A 14,938-nucleotide genomic window follows, 5' to 3' on the forward strand; every position below is an offset into this window, starting at 1 on the left:
TGTATATCATTGTATAGAGTTGTAAGTCATGGAACCAACCAGGTTGGAAGAGAGCTCCAAGCTCAGCCAGTCCAACCTAGCACCCAGCCCTATCCAGTCAACCAGACCATGGCACTAAGTGCCTCAGCCAGGCTTTGCTTGAACACCTCCAGGGATGGTGTCTCCACCACCTCCCTGGGTAGCTCATTCCAATGCCAATCACTCTCTCCATGGCAGGGGGTTTGGAACTAGATGGTCTTCAAGGTTCCTTCCAACCCATTCTGAGATTTTATGATCTCTTTGCATTCAGGATAAAAAAAGAAATTATTAAACTGGCCTACACAATCCCTGTGAGGAGAAGCTGAGGGAGCTGGGGTTGTTTAGCCTGGAAAAGAGGAGGCTCAGGGCAGAGCTCATTGCTGTCTGCAGCTCCCTGAAGGGAGGCTGTAGCCAGGTGGGGTTGGGCTCTGCTGTCAGGCAAGCAGCAACAGAACAAGGGGACACAGCCTCAAGGTGTGCCAGGGCAGGTCTAGGCTGGATGTTAGAGGGAAGTTGTTGTCAGAGAGAGTGATTGACATTGGAATGGGCTGCCCAGGGAGGTGGTGGAGTCACTGTTCCTGAAGGTGTTGAAGCCAAGCCTGGCTGGGGCACTTAGTGCCATGGTCTGGTTGACTGGCCAGGGCTGGGTGCTAGGTTGGACTGGCTGAGCTTGGAGTCCAACATCTCCAGGGATATTTAGGAAGAAGTTCTTCAGCATTAGGGTGGTGAGAGCCTGGAATGGGTTGCCCAGGGAGGTGGTGGAAGCCTCATCCCTGAAGGTGTTTAAGGCAAGGCTGGATGAGGCTGTTGGCAGCTTGATCTGGTGTGAAGTGTCCCTGCCCATGGCAGGGGGGTTGGAACTGGCTGCTGCTTGTGGTCCCTTCCAACCCTGACTGATTCTATGATTCTGTATTTTTTGATGGCAGCACTGTGGGGGGAGGGGGAATGTCAGTCACAGAATCATAGAATCAAGCAGGTTGGAAGAGACCTCTAAACTCATCCAGTCCAACCTAGCACCCAGCCCTGGCCAATCCACTATATTTCTGGTTAAATCTTCCTATTCTCTGAGGGAGAGGTCAAGGAGAAGTAGAACACATAAAAACATATTGAAATTCCAATTCCTTGACAGGTCTACAGTCCTGGTTTTTGTTTTGGTGGTTTGTTGGGTTTTTTTTTTTGGAGGGGGGAGGGAAGTTAAACTCAAGTATTGTGTAATTAATTTCTATTTCTAATATTCATGCATTCTGACAATGCTAAGCAGACATTTTGAGTGTCCTACAAAAACACACTGTGTAACAGGTGACTCTTTAATAGGTCCTACGTTCCTGGAGAGAATATGAACTAGCAGTAATTATTGTTAACTATGGGAGAAGACTGTTGGATTCTTCAGCAGCAGGCTCACCCTGCCTGTCACAAGCTCTGAAAACTGAAGAAAAACACAAAGAAGTTCAGGTAATTGCTCTAATTTTTACTTTTCCTTCTCTCTAAATACTGTGTTCTGTTATTTTAAAGGCTACATCTCCTCCTTCTTTTTATTGTTGTTTGGAAGTGTTTGTATAGAGTAAGGATTTCCTTGTAGAATAAGAGTTCCCAGAGGACAACTGAAAGGCTTCTAGTTATAACATGAGCCAGCAGTGTGCCCAGGTGGCCAAGAGAGCCAATGGCAGACTGGCTCAGGAGCAGTGTGGGCAGCAGGACAAGGGAGGTTCTTCTGCCCCTGTGCTCAGCACTGCTCAGGCCATCCCTCGAGTGCTGTGTCCAGTTCTGGGCCCCTCAATTCAAGAGAGCTGTTGAGGTGCTGGAAGGTGTTTGGAGAAGAATCAGTCAGGGTTGGAAAGGACCTCAAGGAGCAGCCAATTCCAACCCCCCCTGCCATGCCCAGGGACACCCTACCCTAGAGCAGGCTGCACACAGCCTCAGCCAGACAGTCTGATAGGCTACCTACAACAAAAACAAACCAAATCAATTAGGATGTTTCCATGTTCATCAAATAACCAAGGCAAAGAGGATGATATTAAGAAGACAGATTTTAAACCCCCACCCCAAACAGATACATTTAGCTTCCACAAGATCATTCTGACCTGTTGGAATAAAATATGTGTGCAAGCAACCTGAGTCTACTGATAGTTTGCTTTCAGAATTAGCAGAGGATCATGGAATCAGTCAGGGTTGAAAAGGAACAAAAGGATCATCTAGTGCCAGCCCTCCTGCTGTGGACAGGGACACCCTACCCTAGAGCAGGCTGCACACAGCCTCAGCCAGCCTGGCCTCAAACACCTCCAGGGATGGGACCTCAACCACCTCCCTGGGCAACCCATTCCAGCCTCTCACCACTCTCATGGGGAAATTTATTTCACTTTAAAAGGTAAAAAGAAAGTAAGACAATATTGAGGAAATGATCAGCCCAAGAGTGAGAGGAGTTGGGATCTAATCTAATCTTCACTATTGACCTGTTGTTTTAGTTAGGTGAAAGCTAAGTTTTCCTAAGTAAGTATTCACTATTACAGACCACTTCTTCAAAGACTTCCCACTTAGCTGCCATGGAGAAAGCAACAGAAAACCTAAGTGCTCTGGAATCCAATCTCCTCAGGCTGACAAAGCCAGGTGGGTGTGCTCTTGAAACACTCCTTACCTTTTCCTGTGGAATTTCCTATGCTTGGGAAAAAATATTTCACCTAAGAAGTATTCTGATTTCATACATCTTTTGTGGTAAAGCAGCCAAAATCAGAATTGCCTGATCTTCTTTTTAGCTGGTAGTGATGTCTCTAATGATCTTTATTCATTCATTTTGTTCATCATTTCCACCAAGACACTCACTGCTTCTTAGAAAGAAATGGTTCTTTTTGTTCTCTTCTTCAGCAGTGTCCTCTCGTGGCCATTGCCAGTCTGGGGTGTGTTAGAAGGGCTGTGGTTAGTAAGTTGAGAAGGGTTCTCCTCCCCCTCTGCTCTGCCCTGGTGAGACCACATCTGGAATATTGTGTCCAGGTCTGGGCCCTGCAGTTCAAGAAGGACCTCAGAGAACTGCTTGAAAGAATCCAATGCAGAGCCACAAAAATGATGAAGGGGTTGGAACATCTTTCTTGGCAGGAGAGGCTGAGGGAGCTGGGGCTCTTGAGCTTGGGGGAGACTGAGAGGTGACCTCAGCAGTGGTTATCAGTATGTGCAGGGGGAGTGCCAGCAGGCTGGGGCCAGGCTCTGCTGGGTGATGCCCAGTGCCAGCACAAGGGGCAATGGGTGGAAGCTGAGGCGTAGGAGGAATTTTTCCCTGTGAGGGTGACAGAACCCTGGCACAGGCTGCCCAGGGGGGTTGTGGAGTCTCCCTCTCTGCAGATATTCAAGCATTCATGTGTGATCTGGTCTAGGTGCTGCTGCTCTGGCAGGGGGTTTGGACTGGATTAGCTTTTGAGGTCCCTTCCAGCCCCTGACATTCTGTACTTTTGTGATATGTTCTCTCAGCCTCTGTGAATTGAGTTCCATGCTATTGGTCTTGCTTTATCTTCCTAAAGCAATGGAAAAGACCATACATTTTTGGCCACGTCCTTTACTGCCCATCCTTCTCCACAGATGATTCGTATGGACCTTTGTTAGACCTCTGCTAAGCTGCAGACATCCTCCCTATTAGTCTAGACCATGGAAGTTCAGCAGTCACATCCACCTGTTCATTAAGTGGCATAGCTGCTTATGGCAGAAAAGAGCAAGCTCCTGAGTTTCTCTCTGGGTGACAGTGAGAAATTTGAAAGCAAACTCCATGCCAAAGCAGAGTTTTTCTAGTCTTCACTGATGATTTCAGGTAGAGTTTCTGTTACACACTGTCACTGCCATAATGGATTTGCTTTGGTTGTTGATTCAGCTCGGGGATCAGAACTCACAGGACAAGAAGATCCCTTTCTCCTCTACCCTGTGGTGTCGTGTTGGACATCAAGCAGTGCTTATCGAGAAGGTAGGGTAGTTGGGGGTTATTGTAATGGTGAAGTCTGCTTTGCATCAGAAAGCTGCCAGTAAAGCTGCCTGCTTCCTGCTTGGAGGGAAGGGGAAATGCTCTCTTTGTTGGCTATCTCCTTCTTGCTTCTAATAAACTCTTGGACACTTTCTCTTCATTTTCTGTCTACTTCTTGCTTCCCATAAACTTTTGGGAGCCTTGTCTTCATTTTCTATCTACTTCTTGCTTCTAATAAACTTCTGGAAACCTTCTCTTCATTTTTTATCTACTTCTTGCTTCCAATAAACTCTTGGAAGCTTTCTCTTCACTGGGTATCTCCTTCTTGCTTCTAATAAATTCTTGGAAGCTTTCTCTTAATTTCTGTCTACTTTTTCCTTCTAATAAACTGGAAACTCTCTCTTCATTGGGTATCTCTTTCTTGCTTCCAATAAACTCCTGGAAGCTTTCTCTTCATTTTCTATCTGCTTCTTGCTTCTAATGAACTTCTGGAAGCTTTCTCTTCATTTTCTATCTACTTCTTGCTTCTAATAAATTCCTGGAAGCTTTCTTTTCATTTTCTTTCTCCTTCTTCCTTCTAAAGAACTCTTCAAAACTTTCTCTTCATTGGGTATCTCTTTCTTGCTTCCAATAAACTCCTGGAAGCTTTCTCTTCATTTTCTATCTGCTTCTTGCTTCTAATGAACTCCTGGAAGCTTTCTCTTCATTTTCTATCTACTTCTTGCTTCTAATAAACTCCTGGAAGCTTTCTCCTCATTTGCTATCTACTTCTTCTAATAGCAACTGCTATTATGTGTTGTGACCTATCTGAATTTAGTATCACCTTTTCTTCATCGACATGCAAGATGACATAACTGTGTGCCTTGAAGCATGGGTGCAGTTCCAGCTCAAGTCAGGCAGCTCTTAATTCTTTGTTACTTTGTTGCAGTGATGAAATTCAGGAATAAACCACGTTTCCTGGAGTTTTTTGTTCAAGTCCTGCAAAAAGTCCTGAATGAAGAGAAGTTTTGGTTCGTTCTGGAATGCGCAGCAAATGTGCAAGTTCACTTGAAAAGGTAGAGGTCAATCTTAAAGCAGTGGCCAAAGATTTCTGCCTAGGTTCATCAGTGTCACAGTTCATAGAGTCATAGAATGGTTTGGGTTGGAAGAGAGATTGGAGATCATCTTGGTCCAATCCCCCTGCCACGGACACTTTACTGTCTACAACTACCTGAAGGGGCATTGTAGCCAGGTGTGGGGTGGCCTCTTCTCCCAGGTAACCAGCAATAGAACAAGGGGACACAGCCTCAAGTCGTGCCAGGGTAGGTATAGGCTGGATATTAGGAGGAAGTTCTTCACAGAGAGAGTGATTGGCATTGGAATGGGCTGCCCAGGGAGGTGGTGGAGGCACTGTCCCTGAGGGTCTTCAAGAAAAGCCTGGATGAGGCACTTAGTGCCATGGTCTGGTTGACTGGATAGGGCTGGGGGATAGGTTGGCCTGGCTGATCTTGGAGGTCTCTTCCAACCTGGTTGATTCTATGATTCCCACTAGGACAGGTTGCTCAAGGCCTCATCCAGCCTGGTCTTCAACATCTCCAGGGGGGTGGATCACAGAATGTGATAGCTCTGCTATGAGGACAGACTGAGAGAGTTGGGGCTCTGCAGCCGGGAGAAGAGAAGGCTTTGAGGAGAACTTGGAGTAGCCTTCCAGTAAATAAAGTGGGCTGCAGGAGGGCTGGGGAGGGACTGTTGACAAGGTCTTGACAGGATGTGGAGGAATGGGTTTGAAGTGGCAGAGGGGAGATTGAAAGTGGATGTTAGGAAGAAGTTGTTTGCAGTGAGGGTGGTGAGACACTGGCACAGGTTGCCCAGGGAGGTTGTGGAGCACAGAATGTAATAAATGATCACATTCTGTGCTTCTGTGCTCCACAGCCTCCCTGGAGGTGTTCAAGGCCAGGTTGGATGAGGCCTTGAGCGACCTGTTCTAGTGGGAAGTGTCCCTGCTTATAGCAGAGGGTTGGAATTGGATGAGCTTTGAGGTCTCTTCCAACCTAAACCGTTCTGTGATTCTATAGTAAACCTTCCTGTTTTCCAAGGGGAAGAAGGAAACCAAAGCTTCTGAATGTAAATCTCCTAGTGAAGTAGCAATGGCTTTACCTGCTCCCAGAGAGAACCCTTTAACTGTGGGAGGAGTTCATCACGAGTGATTTACTAATTACAGTGATTCCAACATGCTTTGTTTGTCAGGAGGAACAATCACTTTATCAGCAGCAACAGAACTTCAACACCAGACATCAGCTCTCCCACTCTGTCAGAGAGCATGGAGAGACATTCTGCAGGAGCTAGGAAGCTTCAGAAAGTAAGTGCTGTGTCCAGTTCTGGGCCCCTCCATTCAGGAGAGATGTTGAGATACTGGAATGTGTCCAGAGAAGGGTGATGAAGCTGGTGAGGGGCCTGGAGCCAGGATGTGCAGCCTGCAGAAGACCTCTAAGCTCAGCCAGTCCAACCTAGCACCCAGTCCTAGCCAATCAACCAGACCATGGCACTAAATGCCTCATCCAGGCTTGGCTTCAACACCTCCAGGGATGGCAACTCCATCACCTCCCTGGGCAGCTCATTCCAATGCCAATCGCTGTCTCTGACAGCAACTTCCTAGTATCCAGCCCAGACCTCTTCTGGCACAACTTAAGGCTCTGTCCCCTTCAAGCAAAGCCTGGATGAGGCACTTAGTGCCATGTTCTAGTTGATTGGATAGGGCTGGGTGCTAGGTTGGCCTGGATGATCTTGGAGGTCTCTTCCAACCTGGTTGATTCTATGATTCTATCTTCATGGGGCATCTCTTTTTAAAGAGCACAGTGACCTCACCTTCAAAGAAACCCGAGGCATCAACTCTGAAGAAACCAAGGAGAGAAACCTTGAGTCCTATTCACCACAAGCAGCAGTTCCTGAATCATCCAAGCTTGAAGTCTCCAGAAGCACAAGGGTAAGTGAACACAAGTTGTCAGGTTCCTATAGAAGCAGAGAATCAACCAGGTTGGGATGTTATGAAGGGGGGAATTAATAAATTAACTAATTACTAGTGTTTATTAACGTTGATATTCAGAGCTCTCACCACCCCTGACTGCTGATATTAATAACATTTAGGTTCTTACCTGATGGAAACAGTCTGTGGATAATATCTAGACCTAGTAATAACCAGCAAAATACATCAACATCAATTGAACTGGAAGAGAAGATTCCTGTGGTCAAATGCTGCTTGCAGTCAGTGCACTGCTTGGCCACTAGGTGGACTCAAGGAGCTCTTTCTGTTTATGGCAGAGGGCAGTGGAGAATTACAAAGAGACTTCTAAGTATTTACTCACAGATTATTATTACCTAACTCAGCAGGGGCAAGGCACAGACCCAGACAGTGCCCAGATGCTTTTAGTGAACTCTTTCTTGTCGGCTGTTGAGACCTGATTCTTCCCAGGCTTCTGGGGAAAGGAGGCAGACAATCTCTGACCTTGCCCCCTGGCTCCTCTGGATGATCTGTGTGTCTCCAGGACTTCTAGGCTTAGCAGGAGACTTTCAGGTGCAGGCAGGATGTCTTGCAGTGTGCAGGCTCAGCACGATGTCACGCTGGCTGTGCAGGCATTTAGAGTCTGTTCCTGGTAAACTCGTGCCAGTGGAGTTTCCAGGCAAACAATAAGGCAGTAGGCAATAGCAGGCATGAGTACAATGGCAGAGCACACCAGAGCATGGCAGAGCATATTGTTTACCTGTGTACTTCTTTCATCAATGTGGCCTGAGATTAGTGTGCCTTTGGACACAGAATAGCCAATCAGAATGGCAGTTAGCCAAACCTTACCATATTAGGCAAAAAGCCACAGGCCCACTCCACCCAAGTCTGGGAAAAGCACAGGCCTTGCAGAAGGCAGACACAAACTGTATGCACCTTGTTTACCACAGGAGGAAAGCACACCTGGGCAAGTCAGGACATGCATAAGCTTATTTCTCACCCATCAGGCCCACCATAACAACCTGTGCAAAGCACACCAGTAGAATTGGTCAGTTTTTATGTGATGGTTTGGGCTCTTAGCCCCCCACACACACTTTTGTATTTGCCCCAGCTAACTCAGACGGCCTCTGGGAGTATAAATGAAGCTATTTATTTACAGCAGCAAATATACAGGCAGCTATTTACAATATATACAGTAATATACAGAAATATACAAAGGATAAACAATACAGAAGCACAACTCCCCTCCCAGAAACCTGAGTCTCCAGGAGGGGCTTTCAAACCACCCCAACACCTCCCCTTACCCTCTCAACCTTACCCCAGTTCTCAGGAAGAAGAGAGGTGCAGCCAAGAGGTTAGGGAGCAGGGTTAGTGGGAGCAAGGTTAATGAGATGTGACTAGGTCTGAAGGCAAAGGCAGAAATGAAAGACAAAATGGAGAATGTTTACTTCTTCTTCCCAGAGTTCTCAGCGTGACTGTGAGAGAAGGAGACACAATTGTTTTTCATTTCACTGCCCACTATCTAGTTCTCTTACCAAAACATACTAGCTTGCTTCTAACTAGCACATTTTACCATGAGTCTGGTGTTTCTCCTGCTGCAATACTGAAAACACCTCTCATCTAGCTCTATAATTGCTGTCACTAAGAGCTCTCTCCATGGATTTATCTTAGCTGGGGTTGAAATCCAGTTTTGGAGAACCAAAACCAACCCAGGTGAATCTGTAAACCAAGCAATGAACAATCATTTCTGATTTGAATTAAAATCACTTCAATTAAAAGCTAAACTAAATGGATGTACCTTGTTTGCCATGGGACCCTGGGCAGGCTAAAGTCCTTAGACTTAGTGGCTCCAGGTTCTTTTGTCATCTTTTCCTGCTCTTAGAATCATAGAATCAACCAGGTTGGAAGAGACCTCCAAGATCATCCAGGCCAACCTAGCACCCAGCCCTATCCAGTCAACCAGACCATGGCACTAAGTGCCTCATCCAGGCTTTTCTTGAAGACCCCCAGGGACAGTGCCTCCACCACCTCCCTGGGCAGCCCATTCCAATGCCAATCACTCTCTCTGTGAAGAACTTCTTCCTAATATCCAGCCTATACCTACCCTGGCACAACTTGAGGCTGTGTCCCCTTGTTCTATTGCTGGTTGCCTGGGAGAAGAGGCCACCCCCCACCTGGCTACAATGCCCCTTCAGGTAGCTGTAGACAGTAATAAGATCACCCCTGAGCCTCCTCTTCTCCAGGCTAAACAGGCCCAGCTCCCTCAACCTCTCCTCATAGGGTTTGTGTTCCAGGCCCCTCACCAGCTTTGTTGCCCTTCTCTGGACACCTTCCAGCACCTCAACATCTCTCTTGAATTGAGGGGCCCAGAACTGGACACAGTACTCAAGGTGTGGCCTGACCAGTGCTCTTGCCTCTCTGGTGGAGCAGAAAAACATGCCTAGGCAAGGCAGGACATGTTTGAGCCTGTTTTGGGCCAATCAGGCCTGCCACAACATAGTCAAAATAGGTTGCTCTGAAATTTAGAGTAGTGTCTTTAAAAACCTCTTTATTTCCCCCCCATCCAGTGGATGAAGTTTTGAACAGCCCACTCACTCCTCCCTTTTAGTTTGGTATAAAATTGGCTTCTACCCCAGGAGAATAATTTCTATTTCAGAGGATAACTGTGGAGGGTTTTGAAGGCTTTGTATGAATAATCAAAGGTTGGATTTCAGTTCTGTTAACTTGAGAAGCTTGATTCAGCATGGTGGAAAAGCTATATTAGTCTGCATGCTATAGTGCTCTTCAAACTGCATTAGGGAGCTTACCTGTCAGGAACCTAATAAAGAATGTTTACTTGTTCCTGATGTTTGGCTGTTATCAGGGTGATTTTTGGCATCCTTTTGTTAGACTTTTGGGATTATTTGTTCTGCAGGTTTTGGAAAACAAATGCAAGTTGATTTACACCTTCTCTGGCAAACAGTTGTATTGATGTGGTTAATCCATTGGTTTATTTCATAGTATCATAGAGAGGTTGTGGGGTCTCCTTCTCTGGAGACTTCCAAGGCCTGTCTGGATGTGTTCCTCTGTGATCTGTGTTAGATAGTATGGTCCTGCTCTGGCAGGGGGGTTGGACTCAATGATCTCTTTGGGTCTCTTCCAACCCCTAACATCCTGTGAGCCTGTGTGACCTCAGAGGTCATCTACTCCAACCCTCCCACCCATGGGCAGGGACACCTCTCAACTAGACTCAGCTGCTCAATGCCTTATCCAACCTGGCCTTAAAAACCCTCAGGGGTGGGGAGGTTGAAGGAGATGACCTCTGAGGTCACACAGGATCACAGGTTCACAGGATGTTAGAGGTTGGAAGGGACCCAAGAATCATAGAATCAACCAGGTTGGTAGAGGCCTCCAAGCTCATGCAGTCCAACCTAGCACCCAGCCCTAGCCAATCAACCAGACCATGGCACTGAGTGTCTCATCCAGGCTTTGCTTCAACACCTCCAGGGATGGTGACTCCACCACCTCCCTGGGCAGCCCATTCCAATGCCAATCACTCTCTCTGCCAACAACTTCCTCCTAACATCCAGCCTAGACCTCCTGTGGCACAACTTGAGACTGTGTCCCCTTGTTCTACTGCTGGTTGCCTGGCAGAAGAGACCAACCCACACCTGGCTACAGCCTCCCTGCCAGAGCAGGACAATACTATCCAACACAGATCACAGAGGAGTCTCACCACCCTCATACTGAAGAACTTCCTGAGATCCATTTTAAGCCTATTCTTCTTCAGCTCCAAGCCATCTGCCCTTGTCCTGTTGCTAAACGCCCATAGGAGAAGTCGCTTTCTTTCCTGTGAGATAAAGAACCTGCTTTATTCAACGTGATTTTGGTGGCCTTCAGTGGATAAGAAGTTTATCTTCTGATGGGCTTTTTGCTTTTCAGCTGCTCTTTCACATCTTGCATAATTACATTGTTGTATGATGTGATCAAGGTTGTATATGATACCCTCTGCTGCCCTCATTGTAAAGGTGGGCAGCAAGAAAACAGGCAAATGACTTAGACTGATAAAGGGATCAGTTTGTAAGCAAAATAAAAACGAGGTTTGGTTTGATCTCAGCATATTCTATCTGTAGTGTAATGCAGAGTTGTTTGGTCTGGCATAGAAATGTTAAATAAATTGATGGAAATTAAAGCCAGGCATCCAAATGTGAAATAGTTTAGCACACATTGAGGGTGATGAGCTACCAAAGCACAGCAATAAAGACAAAGATCCCACTTTATGATGCAGTAGTAGAAGCAGTAGTAGACCCTCCATCTCCTGAGCAGACTGTGTGAGACACATTGCATTTGCTGTAATGATCTGCTTGGATGATTCAAGTACAAACAACTTCTAATGGAGAGCTGAAGTTTTTGTGAGTACTAAGAGAAATATCTTCTGGAAGTTGGTGGAAATCTAAGCCAGGAGTTGGAGTGCTGAATGTGCTTAAAGAGGGGAAGCACAACTGCTCTTCCTGACTGCAGCACAAAGCCTTTTGCTAGGAATGTGTCCTATGCTTCTGAGTTAAAACAAGTCTGCATGGACAGCACATTGAGAGAGGTGATTCTGCCACTCTGCTCTGGTGAGACCTCACTTGCAGCACTGTGTCCACCTGTAGGATCCCAGACACAATAAGGACGTGGAGCTTCTGGGTGGGTTCAGAGGAGGGGCATGAAGATGATTAGAGGGCTTCTTATGAAGATAGGCTGAAAGAACTGGGACAGGAAGGCTCTAGGGAGACTTTATAATTGCATCTCCATCTCTGAAGACCTACAGGAAGGTTGGAAAGAGACTGTTTAGAAGGTTCTGTGGTGATAGGACAAGGGACATTGGTTTGAAACTGGAGCAGGGTAGATGCAGGTTGGGTGTAAGGAAGATCTTCACAATGAGAGTGGTGAAATACTGGAACAGGTTGAGGTCCCATCCCTGGAGGCATTCAGGATGAGACTTGATGTGGCCCTGTGCAGCCTGATCTGAGTGGAGGTGTCCCTGCTGACCTCAGGGGGGCTTGGACAAGATGACCTTTGAGGGTCACTTCCAACCTGATGCAATCTGTGCTGTGCAATGAGCTACTTCTGTGTATCTTCACCATTATTTCCTTTTCTAGAGCTTGGAGAAAACACAGTTCCATGTTTTGCTACTCAGTGTGATTTCTTTCAGGAAAGGTGAGGAAGAGCTGCTAAGAGTAGCTCGTCACAACTTAGTGGTGCTGCTGAAACCAGTCGTGAGAAATTACTTGAACAGAAAGATATTTAAGCAAATATCTCTTGAAGAGATGCCCTGGAGAGCTCAGATGAATATCTGCCTGGCAATTGCTCACTACCACTTGTTTAAAAGGAAGCTGGCTGAGCAATATGACACTGGGATTTGTGACTCACAGCATCTGAACAGGTACATCTCCCTGCCTTGCCAGTGACTGCACCTGGGGAGGGATAATAAACTGCACCAGTCCAGGCTGGGAGGTGATCTGCTGGAGAGCAGCCCTGTGGAGAGGCACCTGGGAGTGCTGGCGGAGAACATCCCTGGCACAGCAATGTGCCCTTGTGACTGAGAAGGCCAATGGGAGCCTGGGGTGTATTAGGAGGAGTGTGGCCAGCAGATCAAGGGAGGTTCTCCTCCCCCTCTACTCTGCCCTGCTGAGACTTCATCTTGAATACTGTGTTCAGTTTTGGGCTCCCCAGTTGCAGAGGGACAGGGATCTGCTGGAGAGAGTCCAGCAGAGGACTATGAGGATGCTGAGGGGACAGGAGGGCATGGCTGATGAGGAAAGGCTGAGGGACCTGGGGCTGCTTAGTCTGGAGAAGAGAAGACTGAGAGGGAATTCAATCAATGTGTCTAAACATTTGAGGGCCAGGAGGTGGGGGGACAGGCTCTGCTCACTGCTGCCTGGGGTAGGACAAAGAGCAATGGATGGAAGCTGCATCTAAAAAACCTTCAAAATATTATAGGTGAAGTGTTTTTTTTTTTTTAATGATTTCTTCTTTTTCTCCCATTCTGCAGTTACAATATTCTGGATCCTGAAATATTCTCATTAAGCAGTGCTGGCACTCTAATGCTGAGAGAAGATGTAGGAAACAACATGAGAACACCAACTCCTCTTCCTCCTCCTCTTAAAGTGTCAAGAATGACCAAAAAAAAAACCTGTAAGAACTTTAAATGGGTAAAAAAGCTGCAATCAGTTTCAACTTAGCTTTTTCTCTCTCTTAATTTTTATCTTGGACTTCCTCTGGGTTTCAAGAATGTTCTCTCTTGGGCATGCTTCGTATAAAAGAAGTCATGGTCAATCATGAGTCACTTCTAGTAACTCTGAGCATTACTGAGTGTGTTGGTAAATGTGTTCCTTTTAATCTAGGAGCTATGCTTTGTCCTGTACTCTAGTAACAAGTTTATCTATTCTGATAAATTGGAGGTATTAGCTTTTCACTTGCAGAAACCACACTACTTAAACCTGTTAAACTGATAATATTCCAGGTTATTCTAAATGCATTTAGAATCATAGAACCAGGGTTGGAAGGGACCACAAGGAGCAGCCAGTTCCAACCCCCCTGCCATGCCCAGGGACACCCTACCCTAGAGCAGGCTGCACACAGCCTCAGCCAGCCTGGCCTCAAACACCTCCAGCCATGGGGCCTCAACCACCTCCCTGGGCAACCCATTCCAGCCTCTCACCACTCTCCTGCTCAACAACTTGCTCCTCACCTCCAGCCTCACTCTCCCCACCTCCAGCTTTGCTCCATTCCCCCCAGTCCTGCCATTCCCTGAGAGCCTAAAAAATCCCTCCCCAGCTTTTATGTATCCCCCTTCAGATCCTGGCAGGCCACACGAAAGTCACCTGGGAGCCTCCTCTGCTCCAGCCTGCACAGCCCCAACTCTTTCAGTCTGTGCTCACAGCAGAGCTGCTGCAGCCTCTGAACATCCTCCTGGCCCTGCTCTGGGCACACTCCAGCATCTCCACATCCCTCTTGTCATAGGGGCTTCAAATTCATCTTAAACTGTATCCCTAAGCACCACATCCAAACCACCCTTAAACACATCCAGGCTGGGGGACTCCACCAACTCCCTGGGCAGCTCATTCCCCTTCCTGACCACTCTTTCTGTGAAAAGCTTCTTCCTAAATGTCCAATCTAAACCTCCCCAGCCTCAGCTTGAGGCCATTCCCCCTTGGTCTGTTTCCAATTACCTGGGAGAAGAGCCCAGCAGCAGCCTCTCCACAGTGTCCCTTCAGGTAGCTGTAGACAGCAATGAGGTTTCCTCTCTGCCTCCTCTTTCTCAAACTAACCATCTCCAGCTTCCTCAGTCACTCCTCATAAGATTTATTCTCCAGGCCCTTCCTCAGCTTCACTGCCCTCCTCTGGACCTGCTCCAGCACCTCCACATCTCTTTTGTAATGCAGTGCCAAAACTGAACACAGTTCTCGAGGTGCTTTTTCCTAATGTCCAAGGATGTTTGGTTAAATAAAAAAATGAAGCAACTCTGCAATGCCACAGAATTTGGCAGAAATCTTCTCTTCTTCCTGACTTCCAGTTTTAAAAGGCCTCAGCTTCAGAATGGTTCTTGGGAGCTTACCACATAGAATCAATCAGGTTGGAAGAGACCTCCAAGCTTCTCCAGCCCAACCTAGCACCCAGCCCTATGCAATCAACATAGAATCATAGAATCAACCAGGTTGGAAAAGACCTCCAAGCTCCTCCAGCCCAACCTAGCACCCAGCCCTATCCAATCAACCAGACCATGGCAGTAAGTGCCTCATCCAAGCTTTGCATGAACACCTCCAGGGACAGAGGTGTCATGTAGTGACTTCTTCATTAAACTTCACTGCTGTGAAGGTTGTGCTTTGGCTCTGAGGTTGAACAGTTTGCTGATAATTATTTTGCTCTACTTCTCCCAATGCTTAAGTAAAAGCATCTTAACATGTGAAATATCACAACCTTATAACTATGATAACCTTAACGCTGGCATTTCCTAGCATTTCAGTAGTTAGCTGCCCCTG

General features: G+C 46.8%; 1 protein-coding gene across 1 annotated transcript in view; it reads left to right on the forward strand.

Annotated features, from left to right (window-relative positions):
• CFAP54 (cilia and flagella associated protein 54) overlaps nt 1-14,938 on the forward strand; it is a 110,434-nt gene that overhangs the window by 43,907 nt on the left and 51,589 nt on the right. Inside the window, 8 exon segments of the mRNA XM_064154959.1 lie at nt 1,333-1,470; nt 2,526-2,622; nt 3,869-3,958; nt 4,884-5,010; nt 6,182-6,293; nt 6,784-6,917; nt 12,109-12,339; nt 12,949-13,091. Coding sequence (XP_064011029.1) covers nt 1,333-1,470; nt 2,526-2,622; nt 3,869-3,958; nt 4,884-5,010; nt 6,182-6,293; nt 6,784-6,917; nt 12,109-12,339; nt 12,949-13,091 — 1,072 coding nt within the window.

The sequence above is a fragment of the Pogoniulus pusillus genome, chromosome 15, assembly GCF_015220805.1.
Source record: "Pogoniulus pusillus isolate bPogPus1 chromosome 15, bPogPus1.pri, whole genome shotgun sequence".
NCBI lineage: Eukaryota > Metazoa > Chordata > Aves > Piciformes > Lybiidae > Pogoniulus > Pogoniulus pusillus.